Below are 18,955 nucleotides of genomic sequence, written 5' to 3'. Positions count from 1 at the left end.
AACAATCCCCAGAATATCATATCATTATTAAGTAGATGTATGTACTCTTAAGAATATTTTGATATAAAAGAAAGAAGAAAATTAAATGTAGAAGCCATTTAGTGAAAAAGTTTGGGAGAAATTGAGGAAAAACTAGGACTATCTCCACAGCTCCACATTGCCATCAAGTGCTGAGCCCTTGGCGACACTTGGCAGCTTTTCTGTCAAATTTTCCCATCACCCTGGGCTTGGGGACAGAGAGAAGAGAGAGGCAGATGTGAGCAGGCTAGCAGGAGGGAAGTGGGGACAGACAGGATGAGGGCGCAGATAGATGGGCCCCAGGCTGAGTGGCTGGTATTCATCCCCTGAGGACAGACACTTCAAGATAAAGATAATGTCAGGAGCAGAGAGGAGCTGAGCCTCACATGGATCAAAAGTTAAGGAGCCTACGTACTTCTCATTCTTGCAGTCAAGGTCAAGGAGGCCTCACAAACTTCACATGCGCAGGAAGGTTTCTCTGGGGTCAGCAAAGGGAGAGGACATTACCCATAATATGTCCTGCCAACCTCCCAGAGATTCCCACGCTTGATTCTATTTGGAATAAAAGATGCCGTGCACATCTGGAAGGGCCCTGAGTCAGACCAGATATGGACATGGAGTCAGACAAAGCAAGATGATTGGCCAGAGGGAACCCGGAAAACTGCCCCCTTATAAATCACCCCAAAAGCATGTGGCTCCCTCTGGGCCTGCCCATGTTTCTTCACCACAAGTACTTTACTCTTAATAAATGCTCTATCTGCTTTACAAATTCCCATCTCTTTGCTGGAACTCTTCCTCCAAAGAAGAGAAGAGCCTGCTTCTAGCCTCTCGTCCCTACGGGGCCAGGAGTTAGGATTCAGCACCTGTACCACTGTGGCCAGAGTTCGAGTCCCAGTTAGGGAACTAAGATCTGGCCTTAAGATGCTGCACACTGCGGCCACCACAGATCTAAGACAGGCAGAGACTCAGGCGGGGTGGGATCGATGCTGCCTGCACCCATCACAGGTGCACAATGAATGAAGTCGAGGCCTGTAAGAAAAACCCAGCACCATCTATTTCCCCAATCTACTCCTCAGCCCCAATCTCAGGGACGTACTGTGACACTCAGGTGCAGCTCAGCTCCTGAAGTCATGGAGACCTGGGTTCTAATCCTGGTCAGTCCACTAGCTGGACTAATGGTGGTCCATTAGCTGGGCCGCCTTGCCCACGTCCCCTCACCTCTCTCTGCCTCACTGCTGCCGTCTGTTCAGTGGGATCACAGAAGCACCTGCTTTGTCAACTCCACCAAGATGTTAGCAATGCTACCAAATGCAATGGGCAATATGAAGGTGGCAATTTGATAATAATTATAATAATAGCAGTAAAAAATAATGATAATAGTAGTAGTGATAATGGACATGAGGAACAGCTGATTCTGCTCTTCCAAGTCACACACTGCTCATCATTTTCATCCTCTGGCACTAGGGAGAGTGAGTAGTTGTTCAGTCGCTCAGTCTTGTCTGACTCTTTGTGACCCATGGACTGTAGCACGCCAGGCTTCTCGGTCCTTCGCCATCTCCTGGAGTTTGCCCAGACTCATGTCCATTGAGTCTGCGATGTCACCCAACCATCTCATCCTCTGCTCCTTCTCCTCTTGCCCTCAATCTTTCCCAGTATCAGGATCTTTTCTGATGAGTCAGCTCTTAACACCAGGTGGCCAGAGTATTGGAGCTTCAGCTTCAGCATCGGAGATAGAGTGCTGGGGGCTGAATGCTGCTAGAGGCCCGGGGGCAGGACTGTTCTTCCCCCATTGAATGGAAAAATGCTATAATTAATAATCAGGTAGCAAGAATAGTTTCAAGGAAGGCTAAGCTTTGTAGGTAACAGCACAGGAAAAGCTGGCCCTTTTTGGCTATATATCCATTCTCCAGCAATGCTCTACAAATCCCTCCTGGGGCCCAGGACCAGCCACGAGCCATGAGTGCAGGAATGAGGTGTGACAGAGCTCTGGAAGCCATCAACACCAACTCCCGGAGCTTACTCAAACTCATGTCCATTGAATCGGTGATGTCATCCAACAATCTCACCCTCTGTCATCCCCTTCTCCTTTCCTTCAATCTTTCCCAGCATCAGGATCTTTTCAAATGAGTCAGTTCTTCCCATCAGCTGGCCAAAGTATTGGAGTTTCAGCTTCAACATCAGTCCTTCCAATGAATATTCAGGACTGATTTCCTTTAGGATGACCTGGTTGGATCTCTTTGCAATCCAAGGGACTCTCAAGAGTCTTCTCCAACACCACAGTTCAACAACATCAATTCTTTGGTGCTCAGCTTTCTTTATAGTCCAACTCTCAGATCTGTATATGACTACTGGAAAAACCATAGCTTTGACCAGATGGACATTTGTTGGCAAAGTAATGTCTCTGCTTTTTAACATGCTGTCTAGATTGGTCATAACTTTTCTTCTAAGTAACAAGCATCTTCTAATTTCATGTGCATGAGACATTTTGAAGGAGGTCGCCATTATCTTCATTACTTCCACCATAGTTTGGAGTCAGGTCAAATAACGGAGGGAACACAGCCCCACTCCTCAACAGAAAATTGGATTAAAGATTTACTGAGCATGGCCCCGCCCATCAGAACAAGACCCAGTTTTCCCCTCAGTCAGTCTCTCCCATCAGGAAGCTTCCATAAGCCTTTTATCCTTCTCTATCAGAGGGCAGACAGAATGAAAACCACAATCACAGAAAACTAACCAATATGATCACATGGACCACAACCTTGTCTAACTCAGTGAAGCTATGAGCCATACCGTGTAGGGCCACCCAAGACAGACAGGTCAGGGTGGAGAGTTCTGACAAAACATGGTCCACTGGAGAAGGGAATGGCAAACCACTTCAGTATTCTTGCCTTGAGAACCCCATGAACAGTATGAAAAGACTATATCATACTAAGACGTAAATAACTGATGTCATTAATGGAGACAAGGAAAGAAGCAGTAGAGCCTTGGGAATCTGAAGCAAGGGAGAAAGACCCCCAGGTGGAAAAAATCAGAGAACAGGGACGCAGAGATGGGGGTAGTCAGAAGACTCAATCTGGAGTTAGACAATCTGGGTCCAGGCTCCGTATCTGCCACTGTCTAGCTTCACAACCTCCTGTAGTTACTCCATCTCTTAGGATCTTGATTTCCTCACCCATAAAACCAGGGAAATGCTTGAGAAATCCACTGGGAGGATTCAGCAAGCAAGAGCCTGTGATCAGCACAGTATAAACCACCCCCGCCTCTGGATAAGCTGTTCCATGACTTGGGAATTTTGCAAGGGTCCCTCAAGGCAAGACCAGTTGCTTTTCATACCCTTCCCTTCTGGGATAAATGAAAACAAACATACTGTGTGCCCAGCTGGAAATCTGCAGTGTAAGGACTAAAACCTATACATCACACAACTGCCAACACCCTCCAGACATGTTTCCAAACACCGGAAAAAAAGTGACCTGTCAGCTCCTCTGTGTGACTTCCAAGGCCAGAAATGATTTTCCACCTCAAATGACCATAAGCCATTCTGGATGTTTCCTGTCAGTCACAGCCTGAGAAGGGATGTGTGTCTGAAAAGGGTCATACTCCTTGTACTCCTTGAATCTCACCATATCTTTGTGTCTCAACTTGTTCACCTATAAAATGGGCATCCCTCCCTCCCCACCATTGGGATAACCCATGCAAAGCCTTTGTGCTGGGCCTGGCATGTGGAGGCACTCTGTGGGAGCTGGTTTTATTGCTTGATCATTATCATTATTATATATCATTTGAAGTATTATTTTATGGTGACACTGGTCATGGAGATGGAACTCCAGAAGGCAGAGCATCTCCACAGATATGTCCACAGTTTCTTGACACACCCACCCCACCTCCCAGTCACAGCTGTCTCCTGCCTGGCACACCCTAGCAGCCTTGGGGTGGGCAGGAGGTATGTGCCACGGATGCACTTGTGGGGCTGGATGCTAGCATCAGGAGGCAGGCACTCTCAGCCAGCCCCTGGTGGCTATGACTCACCTCTCAGGTACAGCTAGCAGAGGTGGAGAGCAATGGTCTAACCTCAACACTGGGTTGGGGTGTGGGAGAAACTGGACAGAGCTGCGGCAGGACAGGGACCTGGGTAGGTCCTTGGAGGTGGCTCTGAAGCCTGAGTTGGGCATGGTCACTGACCCTGGGGTGGGGACTGGGGTGAGATGTAATTTGGGTCCACATGGGTGTCGGGGAGGAGGCTGGCATGAGGGCCACATGTCCTCTGGACCAGTGCCTCTGATCTCAGGGACTTGATCGGGGCCAAGGTAGGTACTTAAGGAGCCCACAGGAAGTACAGGGCCAAGGGGCTTCAGAGGTGGTGGCAGCTGGTGGCTAGACACAGGCAGGGCGTGGAGCTTCGAGTCCATGGTCATTTGCGTGAGTCCATGTTCATTTGTGCAAGTCCATGGTCATTTGAATCAGGGCTTCAGTAGCCAGGAGTTTGGGGGATGGAGTCCAGGTGACAGGAGGTGGGAATGGGCAGGGGGACGAGAAGGTGGGGGGATCAGGAAGGGAGAAGAAGCAATAAACCAAGACCTGGAAGATGGCTCTCCAGAGGTCTTCTATGCCATCGAGACAGTTCTCTTCCACGTTCTCACTCTAGCGGAGGGGCGGTGGGGGGGTGGGCAGGGCGGGTGGTTCTGACCTTGTGATTCTCTCTCTTTGCTCTGGTCTCTGCTCCATCTCCCCGAGTCTGAAGCACATCTCCCTGGCTTATTTCATTCATAGCCTTCGGCACTTCTGAAATGGTCTTTTTTTTCACCTGCCTGCCTACTTCTGCCCTGTTGGCCTTCCAGCATTTGGATACCAGCTCCTTGAGTATAGACTTGGCGCTGATCACAGCTGCACCCCCAGCTCCTGGGACAGACTAGGTGTGTGCTCAGGGCAGGCTTTCCAGGTGACGCTAGTGGTAAAGAACCCACCTGCCAATTACCAATGCAGGCTAGACATAAGAGACATGGGTTCGAACCCTGGGTTGGGAAGATCCCCTGAAGGAGGGCATGGCAACCCACCACAGTATTCTTGCCTGGAGGATATCATGGAAAGAGGAGCCTGGCAGGCTGCCGTCCATAGGGTCACACAGAGTCGGACATAACTGAAGTAACTTATCACCCACGCACACGCATGCTCAGGGCATGGGCCCATGGGGTGCTGAGAAACTTGAGTGAGCCCAGGGACTCTAGTCAGACACTGGACAGGGACTCATGAGAGGGAGTGTGGCAGGGAGATGCTGTGGGTTTCATGTCAGACAGACCTGGCTTGAATAACTCTCAGCTGCTAGCCAGTTACCTCAGCCCTGGCAAATTCCTCAACCTCCTGGAGCCTCTGTTTTCTCACCTGCATAATTCAGGTGAAAACTGTCCACTTCCTGGGGTGGTTGGGAAGAGGAGAGAGGAACCCATCTCAATGGAGCTTAGCAAGGAGGAAATGTCAGCTCACAGCATCAGGGGTAGTGGGCGATAGTCAGTTTCAAGGTGGCCTGGGAATCGAGAGCTATGATGTGAGGCTGCCAGAACCTTCCACCTGCCCTGACCTTCACACTGGTTTGTATGCCAGCTTTATCCTCTGTTTCTCTGCAGACTGACTTCCTCTGTGATCAGCTGGGTGTCCACCAAGGCACCCAGTGAATGATGGGAAATAAAGGCTTACAACAGGGATGAGGTTCTCCAGGGTTTTGGGAACTGGTGAGAAGTCTGTGGAAGGCCCCTGCATCTGGTGGTCAGCCTGGGTCACTGCAGGTCAGCGGGCAGCTGGGAAGAAGCCCTGGGCATGAGGTGGGGGAGGGTGAGGACTGGCCAGAAGCCAGGAGGGCAGATCTGAGTCTTTACCTGTCTCTCAGCCTGGATGACACGGCCGTCTGTGATGGTGCTGGTGTCCCCACCTAGTGGGGATGTGGAGACGCCAAGGGAGGAGCCACTGATGGGGACGCTGCTTTAAGATGACAGGGCTCCCTGGCAGGTGAGCTTAGCAGCGCCTGGTACCCACGCTACCCTTTAAAGAGTGTTGGCTGCCATTTGACCTCTACCTTCCAAACCTCCAGGACACTTCCCTTGTGATCAACCCTCACCCGGAACCCACACAGGAAAGGAAATTCTGGGAGTGTGGTCCTTTCTGAACTCAGCTGACACATCTGGCTGGAACTGTTGCTCCCAATATCTTTCCCGGTGTGTATCTTCCAGTTTCTGCATGAGAGAGATTGCCTTAATTCTCCCTGGTCCAAATCCCTCATCCCAGGACCTGAATCCTCCCTGTCTGCCTCAAGGTCCTTTTGTTGTTATTGTTCAGTTGCTAAGTTGTGTCTGACTCTTTGCGACCCCAAGGACTGCAGCATGCCAACCTCCCCTGTCCTTCACCATCTCCCGGAGTTTGCTCAGACTCATGTCCATTGAGTCGGTGAAGCCATCCAACCATCTCGTCCTCTGTCGTCCCCTTCAAGGGTCCTGTCCTGAGCCAAGAACCTCTGGACAAGAGGTCAGGGCAGGACAGGTGATAAGATGGCAGCCCCTGCAGGCACCTGGGCTGGGGTGATTTCCTGAAGAAGGACAGGAAGGATGAAAGTCTGTGCCACCTCAGTTATTATGCACACATACACACTCACACACACCTTAGTAGGATAATGTGGGGAAGAAACAGCAGTAAGAGAAGGGCAGCCGGTCTTCTGACTACAAATATTAATGCAGTTGTCCTTTAGGGAGCATAACCCATAGTCCTCCGGGTCCTAGCAGCCAAGGACCAGAGCGGGAAAGAAGCCTGACTGCACGTAGCGCCCCAGGTCTCCGTGCGTGGATGTGTGCACCGGCTCCTACCCCCCTCAACCGTGACCTCGGAGCATGGGGACAACGGCCAACACTACTCGGCACCCTTGGCAGGACCTGTCACAGCAGGAAGCACAACCAGGAGCCCAGGTGGGCTTGGGGGCTCATTCTGAGCACCACTGCCTCGTTATTTACCACCTGTCTCGTCAAAGCCAACAGGGCAGCTTGGACAGGTTTCTTTCCTCCAGGAAGGCACCACCCAGCTTTCTCGTTAAATCCTTCTTCAACCTTCCTTCATTTCATTCATTTGCAAACATGCATTTGGCACCAACTCTGTGCTGGGCACTGGGACACAGACATGGGCTAAAGCTGACGTGGGCCCCATCCTTGCGAAGCTGAAAGTGGCGTCAGGGGGAGAGACCCCGATCACCGCGACCACCACTGGCCCAGGGCGTCGGCCTGTGTGGAATGCCCGCTTACCTGGGTGTTGATTGCTTTCTTTTCCTGTTGGGTTGATATTTCCCTTCCCTCCCGAGCACTGGAAGTTTTGCTTTGTTTCTCCCCTGGGTATAAGTGATGGCCCAGACTTAGGATGATGACTCAGCAGACTGAGCTCGACTCGGGCGTGGAGCGGGCTCAGTTTCAGACAAAGGTTAACAGGTTTCCAACTTTCTGTCCCTGCAGATGCCAGCCAGCCATCAACCAGGAGGCAGATGAGGACAGTCTGCCCAGGGAATGGGGGGCAATCCTCAATATCCAGGGAGGGGCTCTCAGCTTGTGATACACCAGGTTTTTCAGAGGTGGCTCAGGCTGCAATGTAGCACTGAAATGTGTGGAAATGAAACTCATGAGGATGTTCTAAACCTCAGGAGCCCCTGGCTGGGAGGAGCCAATGGGAGTCCATGCTCAGCAAACTCCCTGGGGAGCCCAAGGCATTTCCCCCACCCTGGCAGGTGGTGGTGGGGAAAGAAAGGAAAAATACTGGAAAGAGAAGACTGTCCTTGCATTTAAGCACGGGTGCAAAGAAGGCAGGCTGGAAGCACCCTTGACAGCAAGTACATTAAATTACGTGTCGAAAACATCCCACAGGACAAGACTCACCTGACGGCCTGATGTCAAGTTCCAGCCTCATGGCTTCATCCTCGTGCTGCAGACAGCGCTTTGAAAGGAAAAGAGTGCGTTTGGCTGTCAGACCAGCCTGGCCATAGCCCTTCTCAGCTGATGCGTCTTGACTGGACAGTCAGCCTCTCAGCTCCACGTTCATCTGAAATGAACTTCCTACTCCCACACAGGGCCGTCATGGAGAGCAACTGTGGGAATGTCGAGTTTAGGGCTTGGAAGTGATTTTTATCAGTAACTATAAAATAGATAATCGGTCACAACATCTGAGGTTTATTGTGAAGTTTGATGAGATCACTGAAATACATTTTGTGGCTTTATTTATTGCTCTATCCTTAGGCTCCGCACATAAAGGGCACTCAATAAATAACTGCTGAATAAAGAACAAATGAATGAATGAATGTGATTTTCTCATTAAAATCCTCTTGCCTATGAAAGAAAATCCAAGGTTTTAAAGTTGTAACAGAGAAGAAATGCTGTGTTAAAACATCCGCACCTACCACTCCCCACCCCTTCAATCCACCAGCTGGTTCAGCCTCTTTTCCCTTCACTGCTCTCTACAGGGGCCGAATCCTTAGCTTCTGCCTCCTCAACAACCCCATTCTGTCTTCACACACCTGGGCCTTGGCTCGCAGTACCTTCTTCCTGCCCACTTGGGAAATTCTTACTCATCTTCAAAATTCAGTTTAGACATCATTTCTTCCAGGAGACCTTTTCTGAACCCCCCTCCTCTCTGCTCTCAACACCATGCTTCCCTGCACTGGGTCCACAGCCCTGTGGCCGGGTCTGCCAGATTTCAGCGTAGAAAAGTCTTATTGTTGTCAGGTCTGTCTCCCCGCTGAGAACATGAGAACTTCTCTATCCTCTCTTCCTCTCCCCCTTCCTGCCTTTTATTCATCCTTCTTCCCTTCCTCTCTTCCTTTATCTTCCCTTCCTCATTTTCATTAAACGGTCCAGGCATTTTCTCCATATCTAGCATCAGGAATACAGGAGTTCATAAGGCACCGGAGACTTGGCCTTCATGTAGCTTGTATTATGGTGATGGTGGTGGTGAGAGTGGAAGGGGTGGCAGAGGTGGTGGAGCTGGCAGAGGTGACCGTGGACGTGGTGCAGACAGTCAACACATCCGTATCCTAATAAACCTGGTCAGTCGCTCAGTCGTGTCCAACTCTTTGCGACCCTGTGGACTGTAGCCGCCCCAGGATCCTCTGTCCATGGGATTTTCCAGGCAAGAGTACTGGATGGGTTGCCAATGGCTGACAGAATGCATGCTGTTATTTCCCTTTCCTCTTCTTGAAATTGCAACACGTTTCAACGTTCAGGAACCTCAGCTTTGATGCGTTCTCAGCCCTCGATCCCTGGATGGGAATGAAGTTTCTGAAGGGAGCCAGGTATCTGTGATGCACAGGTAGGAGAAACAGCAGAGGGTTCCTAGAGTGGGAAAGGGGTGCCCGAGATGGAATTCCCCCCTCAGCTTGTCCTCCACCGCCATCCATTCATCCGTTCATTCATCCATTACAAGTCTTCGCTGAACATTTCTCTGTGCCTGTTAGCTTCTGGGGACACAGTGTTTAAAAAACTCCCCCAAAGTGCCACAAATGCAGGTTTTCCTAGACAAAGTACAATGACTCCTGTTCCTTTCGTCTGGAATCCAGTGCAAGAAAGGTCTAAAATTCATCTCGAGGTTTGCTATGCCAGAGCCTGCTATCGAGATAATTAAGTCCTCAAATCTGGAAGTTTAATAAAAAGAAAAAAAAATACAGCTGAACCCCTTGCTTGAGAGGCAAAGAAACTGAGATGACAATCGGGGTGCCCAGAGTCTTAGAAATCTTTGGGCCCTCAGGCTTGGGCCTGGGAGGAAGTGAGAGAGAGGTGAGGAGGAGGCCAAGGGGTCCAGGCGAAAAGAGGACCCTCTGGGACCTGGAATGGACCTGGAGTGCTGCCTGCCTGCACAGACAGGTTCCGCGGGGACAGGAGGCGCTGAGCACGACCACGCGGTCTCCAGGCTGGCGGGTGCCACCGGCTGGCTCTTCTCTTCACTCCATCTCTAACTGAAGGGATAAAGTGTGCTAGCAGCTCTCACCTCCCGCCTAGCGGGCGACAGCCTCAGCCACAGGGGCTTCTTGGGAAGATGAAAGCTCCTCTCGGCCTCTGGAGGATTGTGGTAGGAAGCAGCTTTCTCCATCACTTTTGGGGCGACTTGTGATCCTGTTTCATTTCTGTCCTTCCCAGCGGTTTTCTGAAGCGATGCCCTAAGCCAGCTTTCCCTTGAACCCCTCTTTCAATGGAACTTTGATTCTGGAGCAGTTGCATCACGTCAGTTTGGACCAACCTCCCACCATCAGGCTGCCTGGCTGACCTCCTGTTTCTGCTGCGCTGCTGGGTCTTCAAAGAAAAATCAAGAGCAGCTTCTGGCGCTGGGTAAGTGTCCTCACAGCTCAGCTTTTCTCAGGTCACCACTGCTTCAAGCGCTGGCCTCTACCCACCTTTCCAGAAGCGTTCCTGCTAACCCGTCACATGTCCAGGCTGCAGCTAACTGCTGTACATCATTTCTCCCAAGCATGGGGGGTGGGGGGGTGGGTGCTGCACTCTCTCTTTAAACTCCCTGCCCTTCAGCTCTCTAGAGTTGCAAGCAAAGAGATCCTTCAAGTCAAATTCCACCACATCCAGAGAGCATCCCCGATTCCTTGTACTTGGATGAGGACACACCCTTCTCTTCCGCACTGTACCTGACCTGCACGTTCCCAGTAGCACGGATCACAGGCTGTTTGCTGCTTGTCCTCTGTTCCCTGCCTGGTTTCAACACCACCACGACCAACAGCACCCTTGACGCTATGAACCTGTGTGTCCAGCCCGCATCTGGTGAACATGGAGACTCACTTCCTTCAGCCATGGGGGCGTGGTCAGCAGACAGAGCCCAGCTCTCCACTCCTTCAGGGTCTGCCCTTCCCGGGGGAAGGATGCATCCACTGACCAAGCAAGATGGGCCCAGTCATTTCAGCCCAAGATGGACAACTCTACTGAATGACGTTCTCTCCTGAGCTCAGGGGTGGCCAAAGCTCTGGGGAGCTGACACTCAGTTCCCCTTTCCTGTCTGCCCCCATCCTGCCTCCTCTCACTTCCGTTCGTGGGGTTGATACCCACCAAGTGTCTTCTACCCCAAACTCCAACTCAGCGCCGCCTGCTTTCCAAAAACACAGTCAGCAGCCTGGGCCTTCTCTTGGGCTTCTTTGTTTCTTCTTTCATTCAGCAAATCTTGATCCAGCCCTGATCACGTGCAGACACTGTTCTGAGCAATTCAAATTTGGCAGCAAACAATGTGGGACTTAAAAATACGTGGGGAGAGAGATGAGAAACAGCAAAGATCATGTAAATGCTGTGAGAATGGACAGGTAATGGATCAGAGAGTGATTGTAGAGAACCAGCCTGGATGGAGCAGGTGGGTGCAGAAAAGCTTCTCTGAGGGAGAGAGCTTTGATGTGAGTGATAAAGGTTGAGAAGGAGCCAGACATGGGAAGCCTGTTCTGTGTGGTTGTTTTTGTCTAACTGCCGCCTGGACATTTCACCAAATGCTCCCAGGCTCCAAGTGGCCTCCCCGGTGCCCAGTCCTTACTACACTCCTCTGCTTGTATTCATGGTCTCAGGGGACGCCACCTCTGTCACCGATGACTCAGCCCAGATCCTTGCCGTCCCCGTGTCCCCTCCCTGCCCCTCATCACCAGGTCCTGACACCACTCATCTAGTGGGGTGACCACACCCCCAAGCCAGTTGCAAGCTGCCGGCACCTGTCATCAGCTGTTGCAATACTCACCTGACAGGTCTCCCTTCTCTGTCTGTCACCATCCTCCTCGCTCTTGAGATCCAGATCCAGCATCCATTCTTTATAAACCCTCCATCTGACCCCACCCTCGCCTGTCTCACAAAATGAAGCACTCCCAACTCTGGGATCGCCCATCACCTGGTGTATTAACGTGCTGGGGCCAGTGTCACAGAGAACCTCTAACTGGGAGGCTTGGACAGCAGCAGTTTATTCTCTCACATTTCTGGACATCTGAAGTCTGAGATCAAGGTGTCATTGGGGCTGCAGTCTCCTGGGGACTCTGGCTTGTTCCAGTTTCTGGTGGTGGCCAGAAGTCCCTGGTGTCTCTTGGCTTGCAGCAGCATCAGTCTAATCCTTGCCTCTATCATCACGTGACATCCCCTCGTGTCTCTTCACATCATCCTAACTCTGTGTGTGCCTGTCTCTGTTCAAATTTCCTCTTTTCGGAAGGACACATGTTACATTGGGGGTAGGGCTCACTCTAATAGAGTCATTTTAACTTGACTAGTATTGTAAAGATGTTCAAGCTGGTTTTAGAAAAGGAACCAGAGGAATCAGAGATCAAATTGCCAATATCCGCTAGATCATCAAAAAGCAAGAGAGTTCCAGAAAAACATCTATTTCTGCTTTATTGACTATCCCAAAGCCTTTGACTGTGTGGATCACAATAAACTGTGGAAAATTCTGACGGAGATGGGAATACCAGACCACCTGACCTGCCTCTTGAGAAACCTGTATGCAGGTCAGGAAGCAACAGTTAGTACTGGACATGGAACAACAGACTGGTTCCAAATAGGAAAAGGAGTACGTCAAGGCTGTATATTGTCACCCTGCTTATTTAACTTATATGCAGAGTACATCATGAGAAACGCTGGGCTGGAAGAATCACAAGCTGGAATTAACATTGCCGGGAGAAATATCAATAACCTCAGATATGCAGATGACACCACCCTTATGGCTGAAAGTGAAGAGGAACTAAAAAGCCTCTTGATGAAAGTGAAAGAGGAGAGTGAAAAAGTTGGTTTAAAGCTCAACATTCAGAAAGCTAAGATCATGGCTTCTGGTCCCATCACCTCATGGGAAACAGATGGGGAAACAGTGGAAACAGTGTCTGACTTTTTGGGGGGGCTCCAAAATCACTGCAGATGGTGACTGCAGCCATGAAATTAAAAGACGCTTACTCCTTGGAAGGAAAGTTATGACCAACCTGGATAGCATATTAAAAAGCAGAGACATTACTTTGCCAACAAAGGTCGTCTAGTCAAGGCTGTGGTTTTTCCAGTGGTCATGTATGGATATGAGAGTTGGACTGTGAAGAAAGCTGAGCGCCGAAAAATTGATGCTTTCGAACTGTGGTGTTGGAGAAGACTCTTGAGAGTCCCTTGGACTGCAAGGAGATCCAACCAGTCCATCCTGAAGGAGATAGGTCCTGGGTGTTCATTGGAAGGACTGATGCTGAACCTGAAACTCCAGTACTTTGGCCACCTCATGTGAAGAGTTGACTCATTGGAAAAGACCCTGATGCTGGGAGGGATTGGGGGCATGAGAAGAAGGGGATGACAGAGGATGAGATGGCTGGGTGGCATCACTGACTCGATGGGCATGAGTTTTGAGTGAACTCCGGGAATTTGTGATGGACAGGGAGGCCTGGCGTGCTGCGATTCATGGGGTCGCAAAGAGTGGGACATGAGTGAGTGACTGAACTGAACTGACTATTGTAAAGATCCTAGTTTCAAATAAGTTGCATCCTGAGACATGAGGGTTTAAGACTTCAACACATCTTTTCAGACCATGACACCCACCAGGCTCCTACCTTAGTCTTACATCTCATCATCACCTTCTTCAAATGAGGCCACTCCCCTCCTCCATCCCCTTTCCAACATCTAGATTTGCAACAAAATTATTAATTTGTTTTTTTGCAGCACAATTCTTTTTTTTTTTTTAAAGCACAATTTTATCGCACTCTGATATAACAGACACAAAGGGGAGATGCTTTCTGATTAAAGGGAGGGTGGTAAGGACTGAAGGTAATCACCCTGGCCATGGTACCTTCACTAGCTGGCCTTTGAGGTCTGGGGTGCCATGACCCACAGTGGAGATGTGCCGGCTGGAGAGCCAGACCCCTGGTAGTGAGCCTGGACCTTGGCCAGTAGGAACCCCAGAAGCCCAAGCATGTGTCCTCACTTCCTCAAGCCACTGCCCAAACTTCAGCTTCAGCATTATCTCCCCTGATGACCTAGGGACAGATAGAAATACCCTGCTTTCTCTCCCCCAACCCTGTCCTGCTTTACTTTCCTCCCTAGCGCGTGCCACCCTACTTATTTGCTGTTTCCCCGGCACTAGAATGTAACTTTTGTAAGGACAGGCACTTCCTTGCTGTTCTTCCAGTGGCTAGAACAGCTTCTGGTCACTGGTAGATGCTCAGTAAATATTTGTTGGGTGTATAGCCTTTTTCTTTTGACAGCTTTGTTGAGAAATAAGTCCTGTTCCAAACTACTCAGGCATTTAAAGTGTGCGATTCAAATGAATTTTAGTGTACTCCTCGAAGTGGGGGAAGCACAATAGACCATCATCATGAGATTTCCTTCTCTGAGTGACACTAGACGCAAGTACTCACCACCAGCTTAACAGTTTATTACATATATTAGTTCATGAAAAAGGGAAAATCAGGGGTTCTGACTATGAGATGAGCATTGACATGGAATTTTTTGTAGGTAATGTTTTTCTGTTATCTTGTGAGAAAACACAGATATTATACTAAGAAACCAAATAATGTATATAAGTTGACACCTTAGAAATAGTTATTAAAAGTTGTATAACATTGTTGTTTTTGTTCAGTCACTAAGTCATGTCCTATTCTTTGCAGCCCCTAGACTGCAGCATGCCAGGCCTCCCTGTCCTTCACTATGTCCTGAAATTTGCTCAAATTCATGTCCATTGAATCCATTGAGTCAATGATGCCTTCCATATTATACAATGTAAAAGTTGTATAATAAAATAACATAAATTCATTAAATTTAAAAAGTTGAACAGCTGTGCTATGTGTATGCAGTTGTGTTCAACTCTTTGTGACCTCAAGGACTGTAGTCCACCAGGCTCCTCTGTCCATGGAATTTTCCAAGCAAGAATACTGGAGTAGGTTGCCATTTTCTCCTCTAGGGGATCTTTCAGACCCAGGGATCGAACCCGAGTTTCTTGTGTCTCCTGCATTGGCAGGCAGGTTCTTTACCACTGCACCGCCAGGGAAACCCTATAAGAGCTGTAACTGATGTCTTTTATTTTTATTTGCTAAGAACCTGTTACCCAGAAACTTCCCTTTCCCTCTCTCTGGATGTTCTTGTCATGGCAGTTGCCATAATGGTCCAACATGTGCCCAAACTCTGTACACGGCTGAATAGTCCCAAGAGAGCTCCAAAAGCGAGCTGGGCCCTTCAGAATCTGGACTTCAAACTAAGTTATGCTTCATCTGACTGCTTGCTGAATAAAACAGATGTGAACGTGGAGCCCTTGGCGATTTTGCTCTGCCATGTCGGCTAAGAGGGGGTAAACTGGTGTACAGTAAGAGAGAAAAATAAAGCAACAGAAGAAGGAAATGGAGATGGAGACAAGGAGGAGAAAGTGATAAGGGGAAGAGGAAGAAAGAAGAAAATTCAAAAGCACCCAGGATGCTCTCAACAGTATTTAGGGGATCAGTTATTCATTGCCCAATAAAAACAACCAACCACAGGACTTCAGCAGTACACGATCAGCCTTGCTGGCATGTTCATACAAAGTCAGCCAGGAGACTGGGTGCTGTTGACTTTTTCTGGGCTTGCTGGTATGTCAGGAAGTTGGCTGACTGCCACCTCATCTAGGCTGGCGTCCCCCAGTATGCCTGAGTGACTCAGCTGTGTTCCACTTATCTCTCACTCTCCCCTAGACCGGCCTGCCTATCTTCTCCTGGTGATGGCAGAGACAAAAGAACTCAAGTGGCAACATGCAAGGCCAGGGCTGAGAACTAGCCACCTTAATCTGTAGATCAAAGTTAAGTCTTGTTGTCCAGTGGATCTGAATGGACCGCGCTACACGTTGATGTGCAAAGCGCATGCGTGGGTGAGGGGGGCGGAGTCGGAGTGGTGTTTGTAATCTATACCACGGATGCTTGACTGGGATCAGGACCACGTGTAAAAATGAAGACTTTAATGGTCCCTATTCTCGGTGAGAGTGCTCAGTCAATGTTAGCTGGCGTTATGATCCTCATCGTGCCCGTGAAGTACAGATCCCAGTACCTCGCAAAGAGAGTCAAAACGATTATTTTCACTGCTACTGATAAACCTGCAGGAACTCACGGAATTTCACAGTCTTAGGTTCCGAGCCTGCCCCTCCCACTCCTGTTATGAACCCACTTCAGATGTACCTCATTGCTCCTCAGCGTCGGTGAAAGTGATGCTCTCTCCAATCCTATCTAGGAGTGAGAGCTCCGGCCTGGTCTCCCCGGACTCACAGTCCTTCCCAGATTGCTCAGGGCCTCCAACCACAGACTGCGCTCCAGTTCGGTTCATGGGCCTTTTCAGTATGGTCCCAGCTTGCTCTTTTTGCCTCATCTCTTCTTTTTCTGCCCTTTCTACCCTGTGGTTCAATCAAGCAGGATCACTACCCATCCTCTGCCAAGTTTGCGAGGCCGCATGCTCCATGCCAGTCACAGGTTAGCTGCTGGTCTGCTCCAAAGCATCTTCACTCTGGAACCCAAACTCCTTCCCAAACATTGTCACGCTGGAAATGGGAAATGCGAGCAGGGTGAGCCACGCATGCTCGTAAAGCTTGTTCCCAGAAGGGATATGCCATCACTTCTGCGCTTATTTGAATGTCCAGAGTCAACATGTCACCTTTTCCCAGGGAAGGGACAGCAGTATACTCCAGGTTCAAAATCCCTGTAATCCTTTGTTGGAAAAAAAAAAATTAAATAGGTTGGAAAATGTTGTTGCCAAGTGTTTTCAAGTTTACAAATAAGAGGATTTTTACAGGTAGCACATTTACATGGCTATCAACAACAACAGGTAACAATAGAAATGTTTCTTTTCAAAAGATTTCCAAAACATGAGGATGGTTTTTGTCTTTTGAAAAGTGTTGCTTTCTTACTCCTAAATAAAACCTCTTTTATATCAGAGATAGATTGTTTTCTGGAAACAAATCCAGTTGGAAATGAGACTGACTTTTATTGCAAAGGAAAAAGTCAACAAATTTGAAATACCTATCCTGTGTAAGGAGAAGGCATGGCACCCCACTCCAGTACTCTTGCCTGGAAAATCCCATGGACGGAGGAGCCTGGTAGGCTGCAGTCCATGGGATCGCCAGGAGTCGGACATGACTGAGAGACTTCACTTTCACTTTTCATTTTCATGCATTGGAGAAGGAAATGACAACCCATTCCAGTGTTCTTGCCTGGAGAATCCCAGGGAGGGCGGAGCCTGGTGGGCTGCCGTCTATGGGATTGCACAGAGTCGGACACGACTGAAGCGACTTAGCAGCAGCAGCAGCAGCATCCTGTGTTAAAAAAAACAAAAAACAAAAAACGCAGCTCATCTTTAAGAATGGTACTTTCAAGTACTTTACACAAGATAAGCAGAAAATTTCTCTGTAATACCAAAGCTTTCAACATAATTCCTTATTTTCTAAAGATTCAATCTGAAAGTCTTTTTATAAAACTCAGTATATTGATAATATCTTTCAACTCAAGACTTTAAAAATGACTATCTTACTGTAAAGTGTATTCTGATAATTTAACACATTGATAGTATAGTTTGCTTACACATATATAAGAAAAGAATTTTATATGTGGTGTTACTTCTATAAATATACCCTGAAAGCTTCATATCTTCCAGTCTAAACAAATACTGCATCTGTGCCTACACTCTTTCCCCATAAAAATATTGTTTTGACTTAAGAAATAACAGTGTTGAAAAATATTCTCCAGTACACCTTTCCTTTAGTGTTTCACCAAAAATAATACTTTTTTAAAGGCGTATTTCATTGCTGATACAGCATCTGAAAATCTAGCAAACATCCTAATTTGAGACATATTAGTCTCAATACTGTCACCCACCTATAGAGCAAACCATCCACATGAGGAATTTATCTGATTCAAATCCCTGTTTTGAATCTTCAGCAATGTTTTCTCTGGTTCATTAAGCAGTATCTGCTAACAAATGGGTCCATCTTAGTTTATTGTCATATAATTTTTCCATATACTAGTTTAGTCATTGTTCTAAAACAAGCAGTATGTGATCTTTCGCTTTCATTATTAAAGATATCTAAAAAGAGGCTTCTTCTGGGAAACTGGTCACATTATCTTTCCTGATCTGGGTCCTGGCTATGTGGATCAGTTCAGTTTGTGAATAATTAATGAGTTGCGCACTTGAACAATATGTGATTGGTTCTATAGGTGTATTATACTTATATAAAGCATATTTAAAGAGATTCCTAAAATGTGTTATTGAAATAGATAGCATTTTACAACATAACTGATTGACATATACTTGAGTTTAGACACTGCTGAAAAAAATCTAAAGGTTAGTCTTAGTTTTTAAATAGCTGGCTAATTGTGATTATTCCACAGAATCGGAGCTAATATTGCAAAGAACAACATCTGCTGAGGAGTCAACTGTCTAGAACTGTGTTCTGTAGCAAGCAACCCAAAACTTGATCAAATAACAGCTTAAACAAATGAGGGTATTTTTTTTTCCCATACAGCAGAAAGGTAACAGTGCTTGGCATCAAGCAGAGATGTCAGGACTGGTCTTTACCACTGCCTTGTCTTTTCTCTCAAGATCACAAAAGAGCTGCCACACCTCTAATCACCACATCTGCATTCCAGAAAGGAGGAAGGAGGAAGGGTATTATCTACATTAAAAAAAGAAAATTCTCCCCAAATCCTTAGAAAATGTCCTTTTATTTCTCTCTAGCCAAATTTCTGCTTGATTACCATCTTTAGTAGAAAGTGTGTGCTAAGTAGCTTCAGTCATGTCTAACTCTTTGCGACTCTATAGTAGCAAGGGAAACTGGAAAATGGGCTTTTTTGTAGTGCACATGGCTACTCCGTATAAAATCCGGTTTCTGCTAGCATGAGAGGAGGAGTTGGCCGTTGGAGAATCACTGAGCAGTGTCACAAGGCAAGGCCTGGAGTGGTTACTGATTGTGGATGTAAATCTATTTCAAGTGGTCTTTG

The 18,955-nt window shown here is 48.0% G+C and overlaps 1 protein-coding gene and 1 long non-coding RNA gene across 2 annotated transcripts in view; one reads left to right on the top strand and one right to left on the bottom strand.

Annotated features, from left to right (window-relative positions):
- The window catches only part of LOC122455195 (serpin A12-like), a 30,869-nt gene extending 19,098 nt beyond the window's left edge, over window positions 1-11,771 (bottom strand). The window contains exons 1-2 of the mRNA XM_043490158.1: window positions 11,743-11,771; window positions 7,914-7,971 (exon numbers count right to left, since the gene is read on the bottom strand). Of these exons, the coding sequence (XP_043346093.1) occupies window positions 7,914-7,944 (31 nt within the window). The 5' untranslated portion in view covers window positions 7,945-7,971; window positions 11,743-11,771. The remainder of the gene's footprint in view (window positions 1-7,913; window positions 7,972-11,742) is intronic.
- Window positions 5,643-6,221, top strand: LOC122455196. The gene is made up of 3 exons (XR_006273609.1): window positions 5,643-5,795; window positions 5,897-6,015; window positions 6,098-6,221. It is a non-coding gene; the product is annotated as an uncharacterized LOC122455196 (long non-coding RNA).
- Window positions 11,772-18,955: the final 7,184 nt, after the last annotated feature.

The sequence above is a fragment of the Cervus canadensis genome, chromosome 17 (genome assembly GCF_019320065.1).
Source record: "Cervus canadensis isolate Bull #8, Minnesota chromosome 17, ASM1932006v1, whole genome shotgun sequence".
Classification (NCBI taxonomy): domain Eukaryota; kingdom Metazoa; phylum Chordata; class Mammalia; order Artiodactyla; family Cervidae; genus Cervus; species Cervus canadensis.
Note: the sequence above shows the minus strand (reverse complement) of the source record. Positions and strands in the feature narration are given on the sequence as shown.